Source organism: Marmota flaviventris, chromosome 13, assembly GCF_047511675.1.
Source record: "Marmota flaviventris isolate mMarFla1 chromosome 13, mMarFla1.hap1, whole genome shotgun sequence".
Classification (NCBI taxonomy): domain Eukaryota; kingdom Metazoa; phylum Chordata; class Mammalia; order Rodentia; family Sciuridae; genus Marmota; species Marmota flaviventris.
In genome coordinates this window covers 28,652,030-28,677,750 of record NC_092510.1, presented here as the reverse complement: position 1 = coordinate 28,677,750, position 25,721 = coordinate 28,652,030, and the positions used below count along the sequence as shown (strand labels likewise).

At 35.2% G+C, this 25,721-nt stretch overlaps 1 protein-coding gene across 6 annotated transcripts in view; it reads left to right on the top strand.

The window, feature by feature from the left end:
- The window catches only part of Pcsk5 (proprotein convertase subtilisin/kexin type 5), a 434,410-nt gene that overhangs the window by 163,664 nt on the left and 245,025 nt on the right, over window positions 1–25,721 (top strand). For all 6 annotated transcript variants that reach the window (XR_011704087.1, XM_027940145.2, XM_071600559.1 and 3 more), the window contains exons 6-7: window positions 6,105–6,193; window positions 9,986–10,158. Coding sequence is in view for 5 of the 6 variants with exons in the window: in XM_027940145.2 (XP_027795946.2) it covers window positions 6,105–6,193; window positions 9,986–10,158 (262 nt within the window). In the remaining variant the exon portion in view is untranslated. The remainder of the gene's footprint in view (window positions 1–6,104; window positions 6,194–9,985; window positions 10,159–25,721) is intronic.

Below are 25,721 nucleotides of genomic sequence, written 5' to 3'. Positions count from 1 at the left end.
GGTAAAAATAATGTGAAAAAAATTTCATACTTACTAGGACCCAGACAGTATCCCAGAAATAGAGAAGTGATACAGAAGAAGATTTAAAATGTTAGTTTGTCTATTATATCCACTGCACTTTTCATGATGTCCAATTTCTTTTAGTCATTGTTCTGTGATCAAGTATAATCCATGTAATTGGATTATCTTCCAATGTCTTAGAAAGTATATCTTACTAATATTGTAAACCAGCACAAGAGAGCATAACAGATGACTAGTTTTCCAAAGAGTACATATTACATGGGAATTGGTGAGTGAAGTCCATATTTTAGGTCCACTTTTATTAGCATACATTATAATGAGTATATTATTTTCAGGACTCAAATCTACAGAAATTTTCTCGCTATGCTGAAAATACCCTAATGCTCATATTCTGGACCAAAATACATCTGATACAATGACTTTTGTTCTTTTCTTTTATATTTAATTAACAATATGACATACTTCTAGCTACTCATCCTCAGTTATTTAGTTCTAGGAAAAAATGAGACTTGTTCACAACTTGAACGTTGAACAGGTCATGATGATACTTCTGCTTCTCTGATTTGTTTTAAATCACATCAAAAATACTGGGTCCATCTAAGATATAAAAGCAAAAAAAAAATGACTGGTACTTTTGGGAGGTAATGATCTGTCCTCTGAAAAGCAGAGGCTGTTTAAATGTATTTGAACTAGTTATTTGGACTTTCAATTACAGTATGTTGCAATATATTATTTAACATATATTGTAAAACATGAGTCAGGAGAAGAGTGAGGGTTTAGCTCTGATAATTTCACTGTCTCACAAAAGTGGTTCATACATCGCCATATAGTACAATGTACAGAGATCGTTGTAGGAAATTTTTTATAAGGAAATAGTTACTCTGTTATTCACTCAGAAGCACTCACTATGCATTAATGATGCATATAATATGTGCAGAGCTGTTTTACATTTGAAGGATAAAGAACCAGGTTAGTTATTCCATTTTTAATAATATGGTAGAATAGATATTCAATTAAATCTCTCCTAGTACATGTCAAACTCCTGAAAAAATATTAAAGAACTTTTTATTGCATGATTGAACTGGTGGGATACAAAGAGAATTTTTCAAAGAAAGCTCAAATACAAGAGTAAGTGGCATATGCCTTTTCCAGGGTGAACAATCAACCCAAGCCATCCTAGAGCTGTATTTTAACAAGCTTAGAAATGATAAGTCAAAAGCCTGTGGTCAAATAAGGTGAGAGAGGGTTTCTGCATAAAACATAGCTCCTAAAAAAACAAAAAATCTTTAGTACCTTAATGGAGGGGGAACCCTATATGCAGTGAAACAGGGGACATCTTTTACTTTCTCAACCTGGGTAACAGATGGGACAAGAGGATGAATAATTAACAATACCTTAAGATTTACATACAGCACTCATGTAATTTATACCTCTAATTCATATTACTTGTGTGGTTCAAATTTTAAATTTAATTGAACAGGTCCTGGTTGGTTTATGACCATTATGTGACAGAAGCAAATTTGAATCTTCCTTGTAACTATGAGCTTTCTACTCTAGCCTCAAAGAATTCACAAAAGTAAAAGCTCAAGCAACATTACTTCTTAAATCAATAATTTACCAACTACATAGGAGAAATTTCACCAAGAAAACAAGCCAGCAGCAAGCATCATAACAGAATTAGAGTTACATATTATATAATTCTAATTATTAGATAAAATATGTATTTCTAAAGAAATGAATATTGAAAAGGCATTTGAAAAAAGAGAGTATCAGAATTAACCAAACCGATTTGAAAAAGAACAGAAAGAACTTCAAAAATGATACATACAATAACTGAAATGAATAACATAGGAATGGATTAAATAGCAGATTAGTTATGGCTGAGATGGAATAAGTAAAACATAGAAATCAAAGAAGTTAAACAGATAGCTGGTCAGAGAGAAGGATGGGAGAAGTCACTAAGGTAGTGTGAAAAGGTATTAAAGATGCTTCACTGGGGTCCCAAAAAGCAAGGACTAGAGAGAATGAAAAAGAGCCATTTTGAGAGATAAGAGATAGAATCCAAGGAATTAGAAATTAAGCTATAGGCTTAGGAATTCCAAGAAAGAATTTTTATAAATTCATAGGTACAACTTCTTATAATGAACCTGAAAAACAGAAGAATTGAAGAGAAAATCTTGAAAGTATCCAAAAGAAACATTGTACAGATTGCTCACTTTTTACCAGAAACAGTGGAAAACTGGAAGACAGTGGTATTGGTCTGGAATCTTTTTTTGTCCACTGAAAATGTTTTTTTCAAGAAGGGTAAAATAAAGTCATTTCCTGAAGATACAAGAAGACTTTTGACAACCAAAAGACTCTTAAGAGTATATTTACAAAGTATTTTCTCTTTTTTATTTTTTCTGTTTATTTATGTATTATTTATTTTTTGGTTGCTGGAGATTTAATCTAGGATTGTGCATGTTAGGTAAACACTACCACAGAGCAACATCCAGCCCTAGAGAATGTTCTGCAGAAAGAAATCAAGATGCCAGGAGGATGAATGAACTACAAAAAGAAATAGGTCAAAGAATGTATTTATAAATCTAGACAAATATTGGTTGTTCAGAGTAGTATCGCTAATGGTAATTTCTAGGGTTAAAAAAATCCAAGTATAACTATAATCATAGAAAACTTATACATGGGTATAAGAGATAGATAATCAGAGTTCAGACATTCTAAAAAGTCTGCCTTATTTGAGAAATGAATAAAAAATTATTGATGACTTTAGACATCACATTTTTAGATATACATGATGAAATATCCAGGATTACCACTAAATTATACAATACATGATGATTAAACTGGCACAGGGTTGCCAAGGGAGATTATAGAAATGAATGTGAATGTATCCATAAACATAGCTCCTGTAAATGGATTTATCTACAGTTAAAGACAGTTTATCTACCTTTAAAAGAAACATTTTTTAAAAAGGCATAAGTAATCTGAACATAGAATGTTTGAAAGTAAAAAAATAATAATATACAAGTTAAATATTTACCAGATATCTTTTTGTTTTTTTTCTACAAGAGCCATAGACTGTTGCTACGAGTTCATAAATGGTTTGTTTCACTAGGAAGATTAATAATTCCATTCTAAATAGAAAGTTGGTAGAACTGTGAAGAACATTAACAAATTCAATAAACAAACTTAATATAACGGACACATAAAGAACAGTCAAACAATATATAGCACATATTTTTCAAGCACAAAGAATGTTTATTAACACTGTTCATGAATTTGGCCATTTTTGTCTCACAAAATATAGGGAATTGACTCAGAAATTATGTTCTGTTATCAGAAGTAGTCAAGTTATTAATGTCAAAAAGCTACCGTATATATTTGAAAGTATTACTTGTAAGTAACTCATGGAGAAAATCAGAACAGGATTTTAAAATAGAGGCCCTTGTGGTCCATTTGTATTTGGCATTAATTAATAATAGATACATTGTAAGAAGAGTGGACTCACTAAGGGAATTAGACATTTGAATATAAATAACTTACACCATGAACTAACATACAATAAGACTAATGAAGAATTATAGTTAATAATTTCTAGATTTGGGGGGAAATTATTAGTTGAGCTTGGGGCTTACAGAAGAAATCATTCTATTTTTCTGGTGATGAAAGTGATATGACCAGATACCAGAAGGACAAGATTATTTTGAGTACCTGAAAATCTAATACTGTGTATGACAACAGAAGATTGCCCTAAATATGATTTTTATTTTGCAAATCTGCAATCACATTTATAGCAGATATGACAGGAGAGTCAGTACAGAATTTAGATAAAGGTTATGAAAGTTATTCATAGAGCAAGAAATAAAAATAACAAATATTTTAAAAGACGGTCTGCATCAAATATAGTCAGGGAAGGAACCAATTATGAGATATTGTTATGTCAGATGGGCCAGGATAAAAGAGACAGAAAAGCCCAGATCAAGGGTTTATGCACACAGGGTTTATCCAGATATTTTCTCTGCTTTTCATAGTGTCATTCATTTTGGCTTATTCTGTCTCTCCCCCTCCCCTTTAGCCATGCAAAAATTTTCCTGTTATGTAGTAATATTTTTGATCCCAAAAGTTTTCTATAGTTTTGTCATATTCCTTTCAAATGCTGTTAGCAATTTGACAATGTATTCTATGAACCTAGCAATTCTAGGAATTTATATCCAGGAGTGAAATGTGTATATGTGTGTGTGAATGTATATGTGTGTGTGAATGTATATGTGTGTATGTATAAAATTTAATTAAAATTAAATAAAATTAGAAAATAAGATAAGGTTGCATTAGCTACATTTGACATATATATACACACACACACACACACACATATATGTATACACACACACACACACACACATATATATAAAACCATTTAGTAGCCATTTGTGTTAGTGAGCTTTGTGTAATTGTGACCAATGTATCTGACAAACAGCTTGGAGGACGAAACGTTTATTTTGGCTCACAATTTTGTCAGTTAAGTCCATGATCAGCTGAGTTCATTACTCTGAACCAGAGATAAAGCAGAACTTTATGGCAGAAGGGTGTGGCAGAGGAAACCTGATCAATTCGTGACAGCCAGGAAGCAAATACAGTTTGAGTGCAAGAAGCCAGAGATAACATAATATGCAAGGACACATCGTTCTCATAGTCTAATCATTTCATCTCTGAACATTCCTTCATTGTCTCACATATGAGCTTTCTGGGGACACCTCACATCCAGCCATAACACCATTAAAATTATATGTAGATTAATATTTATATGAAAGAAAAAGCAATATATATCTTTTGTGTAAACTTGCATGTATACTATGTGTTGTAAGCAATAACTTGTTTATAGTTATGCGGACAGTAGTCATATCTCATGATAAATGTGGTGAGAGGTAACTGTTATATAACATTAAAAGCAGAGATGGAATTGGGGGCTTGAGTTTTAAAGTCACTATTCTGCTAACTATCCTGCTTCAGACATATCTCTTTACTTCTCAGGTCCTTCTACGGGTTCTCATGTTTTAAATTGAGGTGAGAGATGGGTATTGGACTTCATTAGCATTAACAGTTCTGCATAATGGTAGTCATTGCCTCTGTCTTCTGCAACATGACAGACAGCAGTCTTAGTATTCTTTCTCTGGGCTCAGTTCTGCCTCACCATTCTTCCCAAAACAATGTGTTAATTCAGGACTTCTAAATAGATTGTGCTTTGTACATGAATCTTCTTTGCCATCCTTTGACAAAACCAGATGATCTTAGAAGTTCTTTCAGCTGGAAGATCTTTCTAGTCAAGGAACAGAGCTGTTGTGGCAAGAAATAATAGGGAATGCCTTTCAAGGCCAAAGAAGAATTCTAGCAGCCCCATTTAAAAAAAAAAAAAAAAAAAGTGAAAACAAACAGGTGAAATAAATCTTCATAATGTTTTGTTTAAAATATTTCTATAGGCAATTGATTTGAAACAGTTATTAATGAGATATTTGCTTTTTATATAGAACCTTTGTAACCCACTGTGTTTAAAGCACATACTATTCTAGATAATAAATTTTCACTGGAAATACTTGATCTGTATTTAAGTTGACAGTTTAAAAAGCATATTTTCATATCTACATTCTTAACTTTCATAATACTTAAATTATTAGGTTTTTAAATTTAATTAAAATTAAATAAAATTAGAAAATAAGATAAGATTGCATTAGCTACATTTGACATGTCCCCAAACCACACATGGCTGATGGCAGCCATATTGATTGCCTTATTGGTTTGGAGAATAGAAATAAACATGTGGTTTGGTTTTAGCCCTTAAGGAGATTTTCTTTTTGAGACACTGAGATATCAAAAATAAACATATCAAGAATATAATTCAAAATAGCATAATTAAGTGCTAAAAATTTGCCATAGACAGACTAAGTGATACTTGGGTAGGAAGTTCTAGAAACATCCACAGCTGGATACTTTCCTTACCACTTTGAAGTCTGAGTGTTGGCAATGACTTGTTGAGTTTGTGAGAATAGAGTGTCTTACTTTAGAAAGTGTGTGTGTTTTGCCTGCAGGCATGGGACCCGCTGTGCTGGAGAAGTGGCAGCCGCTGCAAACAACTCTCACTGCACAGTTGGAATTGCTTTCAACGCCAAGATCGGAGGTATGGGAAACAAACTTAGATATAGACATGAACCAGGCAACTATTCTGCTAAATAGTTTTCAGAATTCTTTTAAAACTAAGGATGGGCATATTTTTGCATGACAGTATTCAACTCTTGCTGACAGTAAAAAACAAAACAAAACCAAAAAAACACGTTAACATGGGTTGTTCAGTATAGTTAAGGATTGCTGATGCTATACGTGAAAGTATTGCAGACACATCGTTTTTGAACAGGCTTAAAAAAATGTTATTCAGTAATGAAGACAGGGTTATTGGTATCTATACTAAAACACAAACTTGGTGCCTGTTTCTAAAAGAACTAATAGTAGAAACATCAGGTCATCATGTCTCTATAGAATGAGGTGTTTTGAGGTTCTTCACAGCAGATAATACTTTTTTGTGTGTTGTGTTGCTCAGGATTTAAAAAGGGTTCCTTTAACTATAATTAAAGCAGTAAGAGTAAAATCTTTGAAAGTCTCATAATGTAGTGATACTGTTTCCATGAATGATTTCAGATGCACAAACTCAGATATACATAAGTTTGGTATAAGGGTCCCATAAATGCTGTGTAAATCCAAGTATTGATAAAAGCAAACTCTTAACTTTCTCATTTCTCATTTCTCTTTGTAAGCAATAACCATGTGCCACAGCTACATGCAAATGGGAAGAAAAGGTTATATACAGAGCCTGGTGACTGATCAATATGCCTGGCCTGAAGGCATTCCCATAGGGTCTGCTGAAAGGTCTCCCATAAGATGAATGAACTTTCTGAAACCAGGCTGACCTCCTTGTTTCCAGTGTGTCATTTGTTTCCATGTTATACATAGAGTTGGAACTAACAATTTTAGATGGCAACCCTATCCAAGATAAAAATTTAAATATTTAGGGAACTGTAGTGTCCCCTTATCTCAGATTCCATTGGATGTCTGAAAGCACTGAGAGAACTGATCCCTGCATATTTTTTGTCCTATATTTAAATACTAACAATAATGTTTATCAATTAGGCACAGTAAGTGATTAACAATAATAACTACTAATAAAATAGGACAGTTTTCACAATAAGCTATAAAAAAGTTATTTAAAACATGAATTATTTCTGAAATTTCCATTTAATATCATCAAACCTTGGCTGTTGTCAAATCAGGGAAAGCAAAGCCACAGATAAGAGGGGACAGTGATATACAACAACAGTGCTAAGAAAAGGTTTCCTGAAACTACCTTGAATTTCAGTCCATGATAAATTTGATCTTTTCCTTTCGTTTATTTCACCCTGAATTCTTAGGATATGACAGTTTACTGACCAGTAATTAGCTGCACTCTGGAATACCTGCTGTGTGTCAGGGGGAAGGCCATTGGGGAGCTAAGGAAAGAAAGCCAAGGATGCTCCCTAAAGGATGATGGCCGCTGGAGGCCCCTGCTCATCCCAGAGTCCAATCAGGAGCCACCTGGTGAACCTGTCTTGCAGCCCAGGACTTGTCCTCACATACAGACTTAGACCCTAGATCCCACAATTATACTCTAGCACAGACTCAGCACTCTTACTGACCTTGAAGGAATGAGAGCATGAACTTGTGAACTCAGATAAACTGCTGACCTAGCTGAACAGTACTTTATTTAAAAAATGAATGTGTGGCGATGACTCAAGAATGTTCTAAACAAGAGCATTCTGAATCATAAACTTAACCCCTCAAGCCCATGAAGGCATGGAGTTAAATGAGAAAAAGAAGCAGTCTTTCATCTATAAAGTTGATGAATTTTTTTGTGTGAGTTTTTAAGACAGAAAGCCATTACCTCTAAATGCAACTTAGTCTTTCCCCCCTTTTTTTTCCATATACTTTATGTAGATTACAACAGAAGTTGAATTGAGGTGTTGTGTTGATATTCTCATGTTAGCATTTGCACACACTCGTGAGATTATTAGTTATTAGCAGTTATAGTGGTTTTTTTTTCAGACCTCAATGTACTGGTAAAAGATTCATTTTAGGCTTTTAAATAAAAAGTCAGAGGGAGGGGCATGGTGGTACCTGCCTGAAATCTCAGCAGCCCAGGAGGCTGAGGCAGGAGAATTGTAAGTTCAAGGCCAGCCTCAGCAATTTATCGAGTCTCTAAGCAAGCAACTTAGCAAGACCCTATCTCAAATATAAAATAAAAAATGGGCTGGGGATGTAGCTCAGCATTTAAGCACTTGTGGGTTCAGTTCCCATTACCAAAAATCAAAAAGTAAGAAGATGAAGTATTTTTTTTTTGTCATTACAAAATGGAATGATTAAGTTTGAATATTTATATTAAATTAAAAGAAACCAATGGCTATTCAGGACTGAGTACATGCAGAGTATTATCCTGTGTTTTCTATGGCCACAAAACAAATTACTAACAGACTAAGTGTAGTTTTTATCCCATAATTTTTAGACTCATTCACAACCTTCATTCTCTACAGTACTTGTAATTATTTTCTTTTAAAAGTCCAAAAAGTCACAATGTCATACAGTAAAACTTAAGTATGTGCAACAACTATGTACCTATTAAGAATAATTAAAAAAAAAAAACAAAAACAGAACCCAAAAGTCTAGAAGCAGAGAATTTGAAGGCATAACAACCAAGTGTAGTGTCTATAGGGATACTTGGACGATTTAATGTTGGCTGGGTGTGAGATGACAAATAGTTTAACCGACTATTTGTATTGTTTAAATGAAGAAAGTGAGGCAAAATTTTAACAGTTTCTGAGTACTGGCTCTATGTGTATTCATTGTTCATTTTTTCCTATTTTTTATTTGCAAGTTTTATAGTTAAACTTTTTAAATGAAGTAGTCCCAATTCAACCACATAATACCCAAAGCTACCTGATTTGAGGCTTTAATATTTAGTCTCTGTTTATTAATAACCAATAAAAACTTAAAATCCTACTGAGATAACAGTATTTTCCTAAAGAGTAAGTTTGCCATGTAATGGTAATAATTTTAAAATAATACAATGTCTCAGTGATGATAAGTAGTTTTAACTGAGGAGGAGCATATTTATTTACCAATAGAATGTTTTGTTAGATTTCTGTTATTTTGTTAGTTTGATTGCATAAAATGAAAAAAAAAAAAAAAAAGGAAGCCTGGAATTTGGCATGTAACTTATTTCTGATTATCTTAGTGTCCTTTTGCAAAAAAGAGTTAATAAATTTCTACTGTCTGATAGAAACATACTTAAATCAAGATTAATAGCTAAACATTGCAAAAACCCTTTGAGAATTATCTGAAGTGTTAAATGCATTCTCATTTATTATTTGGCTTGTAAATAACTTGGCAGAAAAGACATATATTAAATTCAAATCAATTTTAAGATTAGAGGATAGTATTCAATATGGAAAAAAGGAGACCAGCCTAACTTGGCAGTTTTCCAAGTTTTATAAGTCTGCCACGGTATATACCAACTAGGAACATGAGATATTCAGTGAAAAGAAATTTTAGGAAAGGTTGATGGTTTGAAACTCTTTGTCAAATACTCAAGAGTGGGATGAGAAGGGAGAGATTGTGTTTGCCGTTGTAGAAATTAGAACTGTAGGGGGTGATAACAGTGGAATAAAAAAGATTTTAAAGAAGTCTTACTCATTGACATGCAATTTAACTTCCTGTCTCCCCAAAATGACTTCTACAAAGCAAGCATTATACTTTTATAAGGGAAAATATGCTTACTAAAGTGTTGATTAAAGATGTTTTCTTTTACCCCCAAATCCTATATCTGGGTTACTTGGGTATCATGTAGTGAAGGCTCTGTAACTAGCTGGTCCTCCTTTCTGTCTTGAAGGAGTACGAATGCTGGATGGAGATGTCACAGACATGGTAGAAGCGAAATCAGTTAGCTTCAATCCCCAGCATGTGCACATTTATAGTGCCAGCTGGGGACCAGATGATGATGGCAAGACTGTGGATGGACCAGCTCCCCTCACCCGGCAAGCCTTTGAAAATGGCGTCAGAATGGTAGGTTTTTAAAGCACGAAAGCTCATCCAAGGTGGTGATTCTCATATGAAGACTTTGTGACCATCTCACCCTCCAGGTTAGAAGAACGGATGGAGCTCAAGGGTTGGGACAGTAGATAGATTAATGGAAAGAGGTGCTGTTGTTTCTCTTCTTCCTGCCAACTAAGAGCTAGAGAAGTTCCTCTGATGAGAATAGAGGTATGCTTATATTAACTCAAAGGAAGTATATTAATTAATATGTTCAACTTGAGTTTGGAGAAGCAGATTCTTGGGGCTGTGAGGTTAAGTGGGGATGTTAACATTCTTCAGCTAGTGCTGATAGATTATCCAGTAATACCTTTTGGCTACCTACTTTTGTCATCCCTTTCCTAGTCTCACTTCTGTCTCAGGATGATATTATTTTTCCAATGGCTCCCAAACTCCCTGACCAAGTAGCTTAACCCATCTTGTGTTCCTTGATTTCAATGAAAGATTCACTGACTGCTGTCTTCCAATAAATGGACTACGTAAACTAATGTGATAAAATGTCTGTTTCAAATTTCTTTAAAAATTCTTATTCAAATTAAATAAAAATGAGGATTTTGCTACTTATAATCATAAAAGGAGAGCTCAAGCAGAAGCAAGCTGTTTCTTATGTATGCATAGACCTTTATGTGGTTTAAAGCATATACTGAGTCATGTTCACTGGAGGCCATCATTGGTCTGGCCCTAAACATCCTTGCCTTCCTCATCTCTTTTCTCCTTCATCATATAAGCAAACTTCACCATTAGTATCCATTATCACATACTGCTTTTGGCAATTCCCTGCTCTTTCACCATGGCACTACACCCTACCCCCCAAGTCCTCACACTTTTGCCCAAATCCTGCTTGGTCTTTAAGCTTCAACTAAAAGGTCACCTCTTTCCAGAAGCTTCTTACTGCCCAAACTAGAAGTAAGTGTAATTAAATCTCTATTCTGTGATCCCTATTCTTTATATTTTTACTGATGTTTTATAGAGTTGTCATCTCATATTGTGTGTTGTTTCTAAGTGTATCTTCTTTGCAAAATCTTCAGTTCCTGGAGAGTAGAACTTATTCCAAACATCTTCAAGAGTTTTGCAAAACCTAGATGGCTCACTGAATTCTAGTGAGCACTCAATTAAGTGTGTGTTGAATTAAGTTTAATTTACTGCAAATGATACTAACTATAGAGTTGATATGTATTCTTCCCAGGTTTGGAACAGTGGAATGTAGTGAGTTGATTAATGTAGTGCTGAAGTAGGAGTAAAAATAATGTCTCCCACATCTTTGTGGAATTGGTCTTAGGATTTTAACAGAAGACCGAGTTAAGCTGTTTCCTGGTTATTCTGAAATAGACTGGAGGGGGAAATTATGTATTTTTTTGTGGGAGCTTCCTAGATAAATGATAGTTCATGTTTGGTTAAGATTTGACTTTTCTAATTTTCTCAATTTTCAACTACATCAGAGCCCTCTTAAACTGTAGGATAATGTTTTAACGGTTGTCTAGAATTTTTCTTTCCAAGTTTCTTCATCTAATGATTTCATTATCATAGGTGTAGACTACAAAATACTATTCTTGCTCACTCTGACATCCACAGAATGGTTTTTAAGTTAAGTAGACCAAACTTAGTTCATATTTAACCTTCAAATTGTATTTGTATGTTGCCTATACTAAAGAGAAACATGGAATTTCTTATAAATATATAAATATTTGTATTAGTAATGCACAGTCTCATGACTGTACATGTACATGTGATAAAAGGCTGTGTATCCAATAGCTGGTTTTACTAAGATACTGCAAGGCCTGCCAGTGACTAGGTAACATGAACCAAAGGATGTCACATTTATTTTGCTGGGGAATTTATTGTTCCATAGAAATCTCAACAGCAAGCTTAAATGTGTAAAACAAACAATGGAGTGCTTTGGTTGAAAGGAGAGTGAAAAAAAGTTAAGGTTAGAAATGAGATCATGTGCTAAAACCACTAGAACACAGAGGAGTACTATACTGAGAAGTAAATAATGTGGAAAAATGTACATTCATTATTAGTTACAAAAATAACCTTGTGCTTATTATGATAGGTCATGTACAAAAAAAATGTATGAGGATGAATTAATAATAGATTTCCTCATTCATTTAGGTAACAATGCTGGGAGTATACAACACATCTTTCTGTACTTCTACACACATTAACAACCCAGGATCATTTTATACATCTGTATGCTGCTGTTTTCACATAATGGTATCCCAGGGGCATCCTTTCAGAGCAACCCATAAGGATAGAGCTCATTTGTTTTATTTATATCAAAATTTGGGGAATATAGAGCTACCAGAACTTTGGTGCTGAGGGCATAGTTCAGTGTTAGAATGCACAAGGCCCCAGGCTCAATTCCCAGCAGTCCCCCACAAAGGGAGAGAAAAGGGAGCAGGGAGTCAGAGGGAGAGATACAATAATTTATTTGATATTCCGTTGAGGAACTTTCAAAGTTTAATTCTCAACAAAAAGACATTTAGTTTTAAAATGAACCATTAACTTTTAGAGTTGAAGAAGTAACAAAAGAAATGACTTTAATAGGATTATTTTCTGACTTCTAGCATTTCATATAAAAATATGTAAATGACAAAAAACAGGGTTAACCCATTGAAGTAATGTCAACTCATTAGCATTCTCATATAAGTTAGGCTAAAGTCATATCCAACACCTGTCATACACTTCTCTCTGACCTTATATAGATCAAGGTACTTCTCAGCTTCCATTTTCTCATCAAAATGAGGGCAATAATAGCACTCACTATGTTCAATAAAAGCATTTCTTTTTTTTTTTCTTTTTAATTTTTTATTGTTGGCTGTTCAAAACATTACATAGTTCTTGATATATCATATTTCACAATTTGATTCAAGTGGGTTATGAGCTCCCATTTTTACCCCATATACAGATTGCAGAATCACATCAGTTACACATCCATTGATTTACATATTGCCATACTAGTGTCTGTTGTATTCTGCTGCCTTTCCTATCCTCTACTATCACCCCTCCCCTCCCCTCCCCTCCCCTCTTCTCTCTCTGCCCCCTCTACTGACATTCGTTTGTCCCCCTTGTATTATTTTTCCCCTTCCCCTCACTTCCTCTTGTATGTACTTTTGTATAACTCTGAGGGTCTCCTTCCGTTTCCATGCTTTTTCCCTTCTCTCTCCCTTTCCCTCCCACCTCTCATCCCTGTTAGCTAGACTGTGGAACCAACCTAGATGCCCTTCAATGGATGAATGGATAAAAAAAATGTGGCATTTATACACAATGGAGTATTACTCTGCATTAAAAAATGACAAAATCATAGAATTTACAGGGAAATGGATGGCATTAGAGCAGATTATGCTAAGTGAAGCTAGCCAATCCCTAAAAAACAAATGCCAAATGTCTTCTTTGATATAAGGAGAGTAACTAAGAACAGAGTAGGGTCGAAGAGCATGAGAAGAAGCATTTCTTTTTTTAAAAGAAAAATCATTTCTTTCCAAAAAACTCCTATGCTTGTCCTCAGTCGCCCATTCTTCTCTCCTTGACCATATCTACCTTGCAGAGTTCTAGATGAATCCCTTAGTTACCCAAAAGGTAGATCAGAAAGAATAAGGTATGCATTATCACAGACTTTCTGAGTTCTGTGGTGTCATTTACTTTTTCTTCCTCTGTCTATACTTGCCTTCGATTTTACTTGCCCTTAAAAAAAGCATCTTCAATTTCATCATGATCACCTCTGGATATATAACTCATTTCAGTTATCTATGTGAGTAGTCTTGAATTCAGTTTATATTTTCCCAAAGGATGTTTCTCTGAATATCTATGAATATGTAATTTAATATTTTAAGCAGTATATTAGATAGTCTTTTCCAGGAAAATGAAAACTTTTACTATTTTCTCTGTTATCAGGCATCAAGTGAGACTGTAAATTTTATGTTCTTTGCAATCATTCTAATTTATGTTTGTATATAATATATAATACCCAGGAAATAGTTGGATGAAAAACTTTATACAAAGTTAGATTATGGAGTGTAAAAGAAAAATAAATAAGTAGTGTGTTGGCTGTGTGATTTAAGGCATGAAGGAATAAATGGTTGATACAATAATTCCTTCAGTTAGCTAACTGAAAACCTATGCAACAGTCCAAAGTCACTCTGTCCTATCAAAGTTTAAGTAAATCATCTGTAAAAATACAGGAACTGGAAATTACTTATCCCTCCTATTAAATTTAGTGAGCTCCAACTTTCTATTCAATGTAAATAAAGGGATGAAGAAAAAACATCTAAATTTTACATGTAATATATTAAAATCCCTCCATTCTAGCAACAAGACAGAAAACAAACAATCAAGCTCCATCAGCTGAGGATAGGTGGGATGAATGAAATAAAACTAGGGGCTGGGGGAAGGCAGGACTGCTTTCATGGAAGGTCAGGATATCCTCTTTGAAGAGGTGATAATTGAGACATATATGATAATAAGGCAGTCGTGTGAAGAACTAGGAGATGAATGTTCTACGCCAAAGGAGCAGAAAAAACAAAGAACCCTGATTAGGGAGAGATTTCAGTGTATTCCTGGAACAGAATGCTGATTTGGACATAGGGAGCAATCTATAGGGAGCACCGAAAGAGTGGTGAGAAATGGGTTGGAGGTGTGGGTAAGGGCCAGCTCAGCAGAGTTTTCTAAACCATGGAGAGGGGTTGCATTTTGTTTTGTTTCAGAAATGTACTGGAGGTTTTAAGCCATAGTGCCCCGATCCGATACACAGTTTTAAAAGATCACTGCTCTGTGGATAGCGAAGTTTATGTGGCGTAAAGGGTGGGGAAGCAAGAGTGAAAGATTGAAAGGCCATAGGACAGACTTGAGCTGGGTAACAGCAGTGCCAAGATCACCAAGGAGATCAGGCAGCAATAGAGGTAAACCCAAGTATCAAGGGGTAATAAATATATTTTGCTCAGGGAGCCCAAGTATTGATTGCATCCATTCCTTCTGTTTGCTAATCAAAAAATGTAGCAAATATTGAATTTTAAAATGCTCCCTATTTGTTTACTCTAAGATAAGCATTTGGCTCCTAGAATGTAACACTGCTTTCAAAGACTTTAACAAAATCAGAATTGATTCGATTTATAGCCCCTCTAGAATTAATATGCCAGAATTCCATTAGAGAAACTGTGTTAAACAAACCATATCACAGTTGACAACTTGCTCTTTCTCCCAAGAACTGCATTTTATTTGATGCTAAGGAGCTGTAAAATTAAATGCAAGTATTAGAAGCATATAATTTGAGCCAGACACAATTAATGTAATAATAACAATAATAATAATAACAGAAACATGAAGAACATTTAACATTTTGACCAATCTATTGTTATACTAGAATCACTCTTCTAAGCTCTAAAATAGACAATTAACATTTTATTGTCTCAATAATCTTATAAGACAGTTACTGTTCTCTCCAATTTTTACAGATAGGGAAACAGAAATCCAGCACAGCTAGACATATCAGAACATGGACCTCAAAGAAATCTAAGAAACTCTGTTACATGTTGTCATTTTCATTTTATTGAAAACATCTGACCTCCTACCTTACTGTTGCTATGGTGAATGATTCAATTGCTCACATCCTACCTAAAGCTGCCTCCTCCGTTAGTTCTCTGCCCCCGACCATCCCACCTTATCCCATCAAAGATCTATCTCAATCCATTATTTTTTTATCATCAAAATTTCTCTTTCAACTCTATTATTATCATCAGTATACATTAATACTGTTAATTTTCCCACCTTAAAAGAATGAGGAGAGGATTCTCCTGTTGTCTTATATCTCCTTCCTATGACTGCCTTGTTTCTCTTCTTCCCTTTTGAATGAAATTCCATGAAGCCATTGTCCATATTTACCTCCAACCAGCTCTTTTTTAAAATTATTATTTATTGAAATCATGGCATAAGATCTCCGCCCCAGAAATCTGCTGAAGTTGCTCTTTCTCTTATCAAGGTCACGATGACCTCCCTGTACAAACCCATGGGTTTTGCCTTTCACTTGTCCTAACAGAGGCCCACCTGGTTCTCTGGTTCAATATAATACACACATTCTAAACTTTCAGAACCCCTTCTTTGCAGTTATCATCCCTTTTTATGCTCACCTTTTTGCTTATCTTCATAAAATCCAGAGTCTCACTCTGTGTTTTTCTGTATCCCAAATAACCTGAACAGTATTGGATACTCAACAGGTGTTCATTGAAGAAAGAATGAATGATTGAAGGAATGTGTGGATGACCTCCATGCCAGTTTGCTATGTCTTGAGTTAATTTATTTGAGAATCATGCTTGCATTGCTTTTTACTTAAAATTCTGGAACTGAGTTATCAACACACATGGTATACCATAGCAGTTAAAGTGTCCAGACTCTGGTTCAGATGCTCCAATTTGGAAATTTGGGTTATAATACTTTTTTACATGTTCAAGCTAATTAACCTCTGAGGATCAGTTTTCTCCTCTATAAAATGGAACTAGCTGCCAATAATTACCTTAAAGGAGTGTTGTGAAGGCCATACGATTGATACCTATATAAAATATTCAGCAGAGTTCCTGAAACAATGTCATAATCACTGCCACACATGGGCAAGGGTAATAAAAATGAAAGCATGATTACTCATAAAATACCATAAAAGTCTTGTCTGTTCTAAATATCTTGGTTTAATCAATTTCATATTGGTGATTCTTATGGAACATAATTATAGAATCTTGAGTTTATATTAATGAGTGGCCTATGTAGTAGGAAACAGTATCCAAGAGAATATTATCTAGGGTGCATTACAGAAACCCCTAACTTAATAAAATGCTAAACAGCATGGATTGGGAAACACCATTTATATATCATTTCTTTGGTGAGGTAAAAGCATATTAAAAGCTCAGAGTCCTCCAATAAGAAGATGTGTTTAACTTTATTTAATCAAGATTCTTAAGTTGAACCACATAGAAGCTTTTCTTTTCATGACTTTTCTGATTTGCTTTTAAATTTAATTTCATTTTCGATCCTATGGAACTATGCTATGCAAATTCAGCTACACTTGTTAGACCTTTAGAGACAGAACATCAGAACTAGAAATAATGTTAATGGTTAAGTCAATTTTAACCGGTATTTATGTGTTTCTTTACTTGTTGGTGGCACCACTATTCACCCTGTGTCTCTTCCTAAAACTTGTGATTTTCTTCCCTTTCCTTATCCCAGTCATCTATAAGTCTTGTCTGTACTGTTTCCTCAAAGTCCATGGAATCTGCCCTCTTGTTCTCACAATTAGAACAGATGTCTTTCACGCAGACTTCTGCAGTACTAAAACTTTCTCAATTAAGCATCAGCTTTCAATTCTTCATGGAAGTGGCGGTCAAAGAATTATTTCTATATTCAAAGCTTGTCCTTTTTCTTTTTTTTTTTAATTTATCACTGCTTTCCATGACTGACAAGGAATATTCTAGACTTTTTAGGAGGGCACACGGGGTCTCTTAAAATTTTGCTAGTGGTCTTAGAATAAAAATTTTACATGTCATCTTAGAAAGGACAGTTTAAAAGTTCCTCTCATCCACATTGACGTGGTTCCATTTGCTGGTTCCATTTGCCATTGTGAGGCTTGGACCTGCCCCTTGACAAAGGGCCCCTCAGGGGACATTCCTGACTTAATCTTCCCCGTCAGTCCTAATAGAAAAATGATTTTATTAAGCAAGTCAGTCAGTCAGTTGACTGTGTTTCAGATATAGATGATTCCAGATTTGGTGTCAGAATAAGAAGCTAAGAACCTAAAGTTGTCTTTGATAGACTCATTTATTCATCTGTTCCTGATGGTGTTCAGGAGACATTCACTGGGTGGTTCCAGTATTCCAGGCTCTTTTATAGATGGCAGGGAAAGATGAATAACGTTGGGCCTTTGTCTTTGGGGAGCTCACCATGCAATGATGAATAAATGTTCCAAATGATATGCAAACTCCCACTGTCCTTTCAGTTGAGTCTGGTAAGAGAGAGCAGAACAAACAGCACACAAAATACACAGCTCATCATAGTACAGTCTAGTTGCCTTGGAATCATCTTTTCTTGTCCCATTTGGATTATTAAACTTTAATAAGACAGTGTAATTGATATGCATCAGCATGTGTCTAACACTTTGACAGCATTTCACAATTTTCTGACAAGTGTGTTGAATAATAATCTGTAGGAAAAGAGTAAAAAACTTGAAATTGAATCTTTATAATCAGAGAACCCTATATTTTTGTTACAAGTAATTCCCTTATTATTTTACTCAAGAAATATTTCTTAAATTTCACTATATAACAAGCACTTGTTGGGCATTTGTCTTCATTATCATCATCATCGTCCTCCTCCTCTTCCTTCTTCTTCTTCTTTTTTGGAGAAATTACATGGTTCATTATAGCTCTTCTAGGAGCACAGCTTATAAAGTTGTTTGTTTTGTTTTGTTGTCAGTTTATCTACAAGTATATTTTCAAGCCCACATCATTTTTCTTTGTGATTTTTTTTTTTAATTTGGAAATGTCAGTTAAAGCATCAAGGGATTCACAGCAGAACAGAGCCAAATGTTAAGGATAGGCAAGAAGATTCAATGAAATCTGAATCATTGGTCCTTGATCTCCCTACTCACACTATCATATTCAGTGGTCCATATGGAAACCACCATAGTTAATGGACATCTATTGGATATGGCTAACTGTTGAGTCTCTTAGGGCCCTGATTACTATTTACTCTACCTGACATCAGTTACCTTTTTGATTCAACAGAGTTTGGAATTGATTGAGTATTTGGCATACTTGCCGAAAGCATAAGGTTATTCTACAGTCACACATTGTCTATCACACACACACACACACACACACACACACACACACACACACATTTTTCTACCCTTAAATTAAAGGCATATGTTTACTAGAAGAGGAGAAAAGACTCTAATGAGCTTGTACAGTAAAAGCAATGATAATAATCATAATAAAATTAACTGATTCCACCCGGGAGGGATTATGTTTTTATCTGATATGCACAGAGCTGTAGCAGGATTGGTACCAGTTTGCATTTTAATAAATGACAGATTGCCGTTAAATTAGTTGGTGAATGTTGTAAAACTTTGGAGTGATGTATGGGTAGGCAAAGATAGTGGAGGAAGCTTATTTAAAATCAGTTCCTCTTAATGAGAATTTATTTGAACTGATATTTATTTTAAAAGTCTTCCCTCCAGATTTGATATACCCTGATGGAACTCTATGTACTTAGAATTTTAGCAAAAGTAAGAAGTGACTTGCCAAGTATGTCCAATGTAATGTCATCCATTTTGGAAACAGATGTGTGCCTTTCATGAATACATATGCAGTTTCATGTTCCATAATCCCCTCAAAGTTATCTGACACTAAAGAGTCCGATTTTTAGATTACTATATTAGTGTGAATTATGATGCATTTTTATGGGGAGTGCTGAATTCTATTCTAATCTTGTATGGTACAAAATCCAAATATTTATTGCCACTTTGTTTTTATTTATAGTGTAGAGATTCATTAATAACTGAAAGTTGTTAAATTAACTTTTGCAAATCCCATTCTAAATCCCTCTGTTAAACTATTCTACTCATGCATTAACCAGATATTAATAATTTATTTTCTGTGTGTTTATTTTGCTCTGTTTACTGTGACTGATAGATTAACTAGTGGAGGTGATAGCGGGTGTATGGTAAGTGAGGGCCCTAGACATTGTTTACTAGATGCTGGACATTTCTGTTAAGCAAAGATAAAAGTACATAGAGATTGGATTAGGTCAAGTTAAAGTCTATGCCAATCTGGAGTTTTTGTGTTCATACATATAGATTTCAGAAAGCTGATAGGGAGAACGAAGAGATCAGTTTCCTTCCACATACCAGAAGTCATCAGAAAAGAAAGGCCATGTGTCATTAACATGAGTAAATTGAACAGAGCTGATAATAGCCAATGATGTTTATCATTTCCATAGCAAAGTTTTTAGACCACTTGGCCTGTACCCACATTCTTCATCACGTGTTTGATGATGAGTACAGTCAAACCTAATATTCAGAGCTATAGACATCAGAACTCTCACGGCAAGCTAGTTAGGCATTAAAATGAGCTCATAGGAACACCAGTTTATGGATGTATAGACTGAGTCTTGGCAAAGTGGATAACGTGGCCATTAAGAAACATGACTGGTTCAGACTCATGTCTGCCTCCCTCCAAAGCCTGCATTTGTTGCCACTGTGTGATATTGCCTCCTGTCCAATAGATCATGCAGGCCCATTTGAAAACATTCAACTGATTTGTGGTCATGAAGATGACCACTGCAACAAAGAGCTGGCTTCTCTGAATTTCCAGGGAACTTATAATCCAAGCAGCTGATTAGGTGTATCCTGCACTTTGACTGTATTGGTTTTTTTTTTTTTTTCTTCACATTTGGAGGAGGCCTGAAATGGTGTGCAGAGTAGTTACCTTGCTCAGTTTGGTCACTCTCTAGTATTTAATAAATCAAGTTACTAAGTTGTTATAACTTCCATGTCCCTGAGAAAAGACTGTGATGGTTCCTTCTTTATGGAGCCATTGTGAAGACTGAATAAGATCTCACATACGAAGTTCTCAGCCTGGCTGCTGGTCTCCTTAGAGGAAGGGCAAGATTTGATGCATCTTTAAGGACTCCAGATTATTCACCACAGAGACATTAAAAAAAAAAAAAATGAGCCTAATGCTGATTGTTAATGTTTTCAAGTATAAATTATTTTGGTCTAAGACTAAATATTTATGGGTAGAAATATTTATATATATGTATATGTATATATATGATTTTCTTGATTTCACAATAATATGGGATAATCCATAAGATCAAGGTCATTGCTTCTTGTGCTAGAATCCTATGACATCATTCAAGCCCCACTGTGGGCTATAGATAGGGAAAGATTGTTACTCTTTTAGAGTTGAGTTGGCAGTTGGAATCAGCTCACAGTGAGAACTCTCTCATTTAAAACTAACTTAGAGGAGAGTATAAACTTTGCATTATTGCTGGAATATTCTGCTATCCTCATGTCCAAGTGCTTTTCCAAACATTTGCAGTAAATTCTTTTCATACTCTTGATGATAATAAATGTTTTTATTCTCTATGAAAGGAATTTTTCAAGTTTTACTCCCTCAATATAAATTTAAAGATAATAGTATATTTTTAAGAAGTTTCAGAACGGGTACTTAATTTTGGAAATGTCATTGCTGAGCACAGTGGCACACGCCTACAATCCCAGCCACCCAGGAGAGTAAGGCAGAAGGATTGTAAGTTCAAGGCCAATGTTGGCAATTTAGCAAGACCTTATCTCAAAATAAAAAGAATTTAAAGGACGGGGGATGTAGCTCACAATGTTAGAGCACCCCTGGGTTCAATCTCCAGTACCGCCAAAAACAAACAAACAAAAACATGTCCTTCCAATTTCATAACCCTGGCTCTCCTGAAAGTCTGGGTTTTCTTTTTGTCTGCAATAATCCAACATGTAGAGACTTTTGGCAGGTATGAGAATCACTTTTCTTCTCCAAAAAATGGGAATTCTGGTATGGCAGATATACCAAGAACAGCTGTGTTGGTGCTACAAATTATTGAATGTGATTATTTCAGAGAGCATATGACATGCACATGTACATTTTTAGCTGCTTGGAATGAGTACTTGAGAACCCTCCTCTGCATGTTTCCCCATCTAACCACTGTTAATAGTCTCCATACCATGGGAAAACAGCTTGCACAGTGCTCAAAGCTTAAAGGGCTGTTGCCTCTATGTGTGAACAGAAGTATATAATATCCTCTGTCTTTTTAAATTTAAATTAATTTTTTTCTTTTAAATACATAAAACCATAAAATGTACATACTAATGGGGCACCATCTGATGTTTTCATACATGTAGACATCATGTAATGTTTAAATCAGATTAAGTGTATCTATCATTTTAAACATTTCTTTATGGTAATAAAAATGTTCAAAATCTGTTCTTCTGGGCTTTTGAGATTACTTGAATCTTGCTGTATTAGTCAGCTTTCATTGCTGTAACAAAATACCTGAGAAAAAGAATTTAAAAGGAGGAAAAATTTGGCTTATAGTTTCAGAGTTTTCAGTTCATGGTTGCTTGGCTTCATTATGTTTAGGCCTGTGGTCACACAGAAAATCATGACCACCAAGAGTGTGTGCTGGAGTAAAGCTGCTTACCTCAAGGCAGCCAGGAAGCAAAGATAGCTTGTTTTTATAACAAAGCCCCTCCCCCAAATCATCCATTCATGAGGTCACAGCCTTCATGATCCAATCACCTTCCAAAAGACCCCACCTTGACACTACTGAATTAGGGCCAAGCCGTCAATGTATAAGCTTTTGGGGAACATTTAAGATCCAAACTGTAATAATTGCTGAGACTTCTGTGAGTCAAATGAGGAAGATGAGGTTTGAGATAAAACAGAATTGGCCTGTAGGAATTGACCATAGGTAGAACTTAAAAGCAGACAATTATTTGGAAACTTTGGGTTTGGCAGAAGAGGTAAGGTAGAATGGGTGGATGTTTTGCTTTTAAAATTTTTTCTCCAATCTGCTTTTGTTAAGCTGTGTTTTCCTTATTATGTTACTGAGTATTTTTAGGAACACCCAGTATTGCTACTAGTCAGGGAAATCAGCATTGGATAAGGCAAGATCAAGTGCATGTACAGAATATCAGAAGGTTATAGAAATAAATTTTTTTCCTCAAAAGTATATGTATTTGCAAGAGTAAATACACCCAGTTTTTGTTACCTAAAAGACATTCTATTACCTTTTGCATGAAAGACTGATTTTCCTCTGGTTATGCTGTAAAAATAAATGAAGTAAAAGAAGTTCACGCTATTGTAATGTGCTGTCAGGAACAAGCACCACCCTGCTGTGCGATTTTGTGATAAAGTGTAAGAAACTGCTAAGTATATAAGCCCTCAGTGTCAATCCTTCTAAAGAAAGGGCATCTCTGAAAACAGGATTGATTCTACTCAGCCTTTAGTGAGTTGATGCTTTCCTGAATTTATATGCTAGCAGATGTGGTAGATAAACAACTCTTTTGTTTGTTTGTTTTGTTTTGTTTTGGGGTTAAAACCCAGGGCCCTATAAATGTTAAACACACACTCTACTGCTGAGGTACACCCTTAGCTGCAACCCATCTTTTTCTTTCTATTTAACACAATAAACATAAAATTAGCTGTTTACAGGAGTTTGATGGTGGAGAGTTCTGCATTTGTAGCACTGAATATTCTTTTTGCTAGTCTTCAACTACATGACTCAATATTTCCAAGTGTCACTTTTGAAAATTAAGTTAAATTCACCCTGAATTTAATGCAATATGTTGTCCATTCATGGACTAGAACATTCACAGTTTTTGTGAAAAGATCCTAAACATAGATTGTAAATGGGATTTTAACAGTTTTTCATTTTTAGTTAAAAAGTAAATTTTGATTTTTAAAAAAATAATTTCAAATTTGTCATTTTACTAGAAATACTTCCCACAGCCATCACTAGCAACTGACTCCATAATCATTATTGGGCTCTCTATTTTTAATCAAAAATAAAGTGAAGCCAACTGCATTTGGTATGCTCAGGAAGCATATAAAACGGGTTTTCATTTGTGTATGATAAAATTAATATGGTTGCTAATAACTCCACCTAATATTTTTCATTGTATTATTAAAAGGTCAAAAGAACATAAAAACATCACTTCGCATACTTGGCCTAGCAACCTATTGTAAGCACAGTATCAGAATCAGAGCAACTGCTAAGACTAAAATGATGGGTGAGTGTGAGAAGGAGAAAAAAAGATGAGGAGACAGAAATGAAGAGAAATGGGTCACTATTCACATAAGCTTTCTTCCACTTTTAGTGTATTTCTCCCCCGCCCTCCCCCAGAGAAGTAGAAAATAAATATATCCATAGTTTCAATCTTTCTCATCCACCATCCTTTGGTAGGTAGGTAGTTGAAAAAAGACAAGAGACTGTGGCTGAGCATTGGCTGAGAATCATGGAGACACCCTAAAGATTGCTTTTGGTAAGTCAGTCTGGAGATGTTTAGACAGTCCTTCCCCTGAGGCCAATTGAGGGCCCTGGGGGCAGCTTTGAAAACTGAAGCAGATACAGGAAGACTGAGACAGTAGCAGGGGCAGGGCCTGGTGCTGAAACAGGTGCTGACATCAGCAGGTGATGGGCCCTTGGATCAGCTGCGGAGAGCTGAGGAGAGCTGTTGGTTGACCTTTAGGGAGCTATTGTTTCCCATTGGGTAGCATTCCTGGGAATTTTGTTTGGAAACAAGAGGAATTATTGAACCATTGGCTGTACTCAAATGACCAAATAAATAAACTATAATTAATGACAGTTTGGTTTTTGAAACCCTCTGTTTACCTTAATTATCCTGAGAAGCAGCATCAAGTGAAACCTGCATACTCTTCCTGTTGGACCTTTCCAGCTGTGGGTAGCTCATAAAAAATAAGAGTCCCACATGCTTGTGTTCTGGATGAGGATGAGGGGCCTGAAGTTTAGTATCTTGTTGTAGGCTTGTTCCTGTTCAAAGCAGCGCATAAGCTCCAGATTCGTAAACCTCACAGACCAGGTCTCTTTAGTCCTTAAAAACATCTCATGTCTGTCTTATTCAAGTCCATTGAAAGGGAAAGGGTGGCCCACTTTATCAACTGGGTTCATACAATTGATTTGCTTGCCCTTGGTCTTCATCTTCCTCAAATGAACTGATTAAAGAAAAAAAAAATCTCAGAATTTCATAAGCTGTATCCCAAAGATGTCTTATTACATCTGTACCATGACTTCATTCTCTATGCGCATTTCAAAGAATGCTTTCTTCACCAAGATAGACCAGTTTCCTCTCCAAGGTTCTGGGAGTGGTGAGGCCATCTGCTCCTGATTAGTGTTCAATTGCTGACTTTCTTTCTTTTCTGGGTATTTTTCAGGTCATGTTAATCATTTATCCGATGAATGATAATGATTTAAAAAGTTATGAAAATTAATTCACGAAAGCACTGTTTGAGAATTCTGGGACAAACATCTTTTGTGAATGCCGAAGCAGTTTGTAGAAGTTTTTATTTTTTCGTTTTCTTTTTTGGTGGTTTTTTAGTTTAGTTTTGTTATTTATCTTTGCCATTGCATGTATTTCAAGATCAGGCCCATTTCCTTCAGTGAATGTTGTTCAAGAAGGAAGATATGTTGTGGAAATGGAGCTTTAAAAAGGTACCCAGTTCTCCTCATATCTAAGCTACTGAGTTGTTAGTTGCAGGTGTCCTGTGTCTCCCACATCTGTCCCCCTTATCCCTGGAAGCCCAGTGTCCATGGAGCATGGAGAATGGAATACCCCTGCCACACCTAGGAGCTGACAGAGAGGTCTGTGTTTTTTAACCACTGAGGACAGGAATGTGTAAAAACTGGGGAGAGGATAGCATGGGGCTTTAGTAAATTAGGCATTTGGGTTTTACTTGGAGAACATCACAGATAAATTAAAGAAGTTTCTCATTCTGAGGGTTATTCTG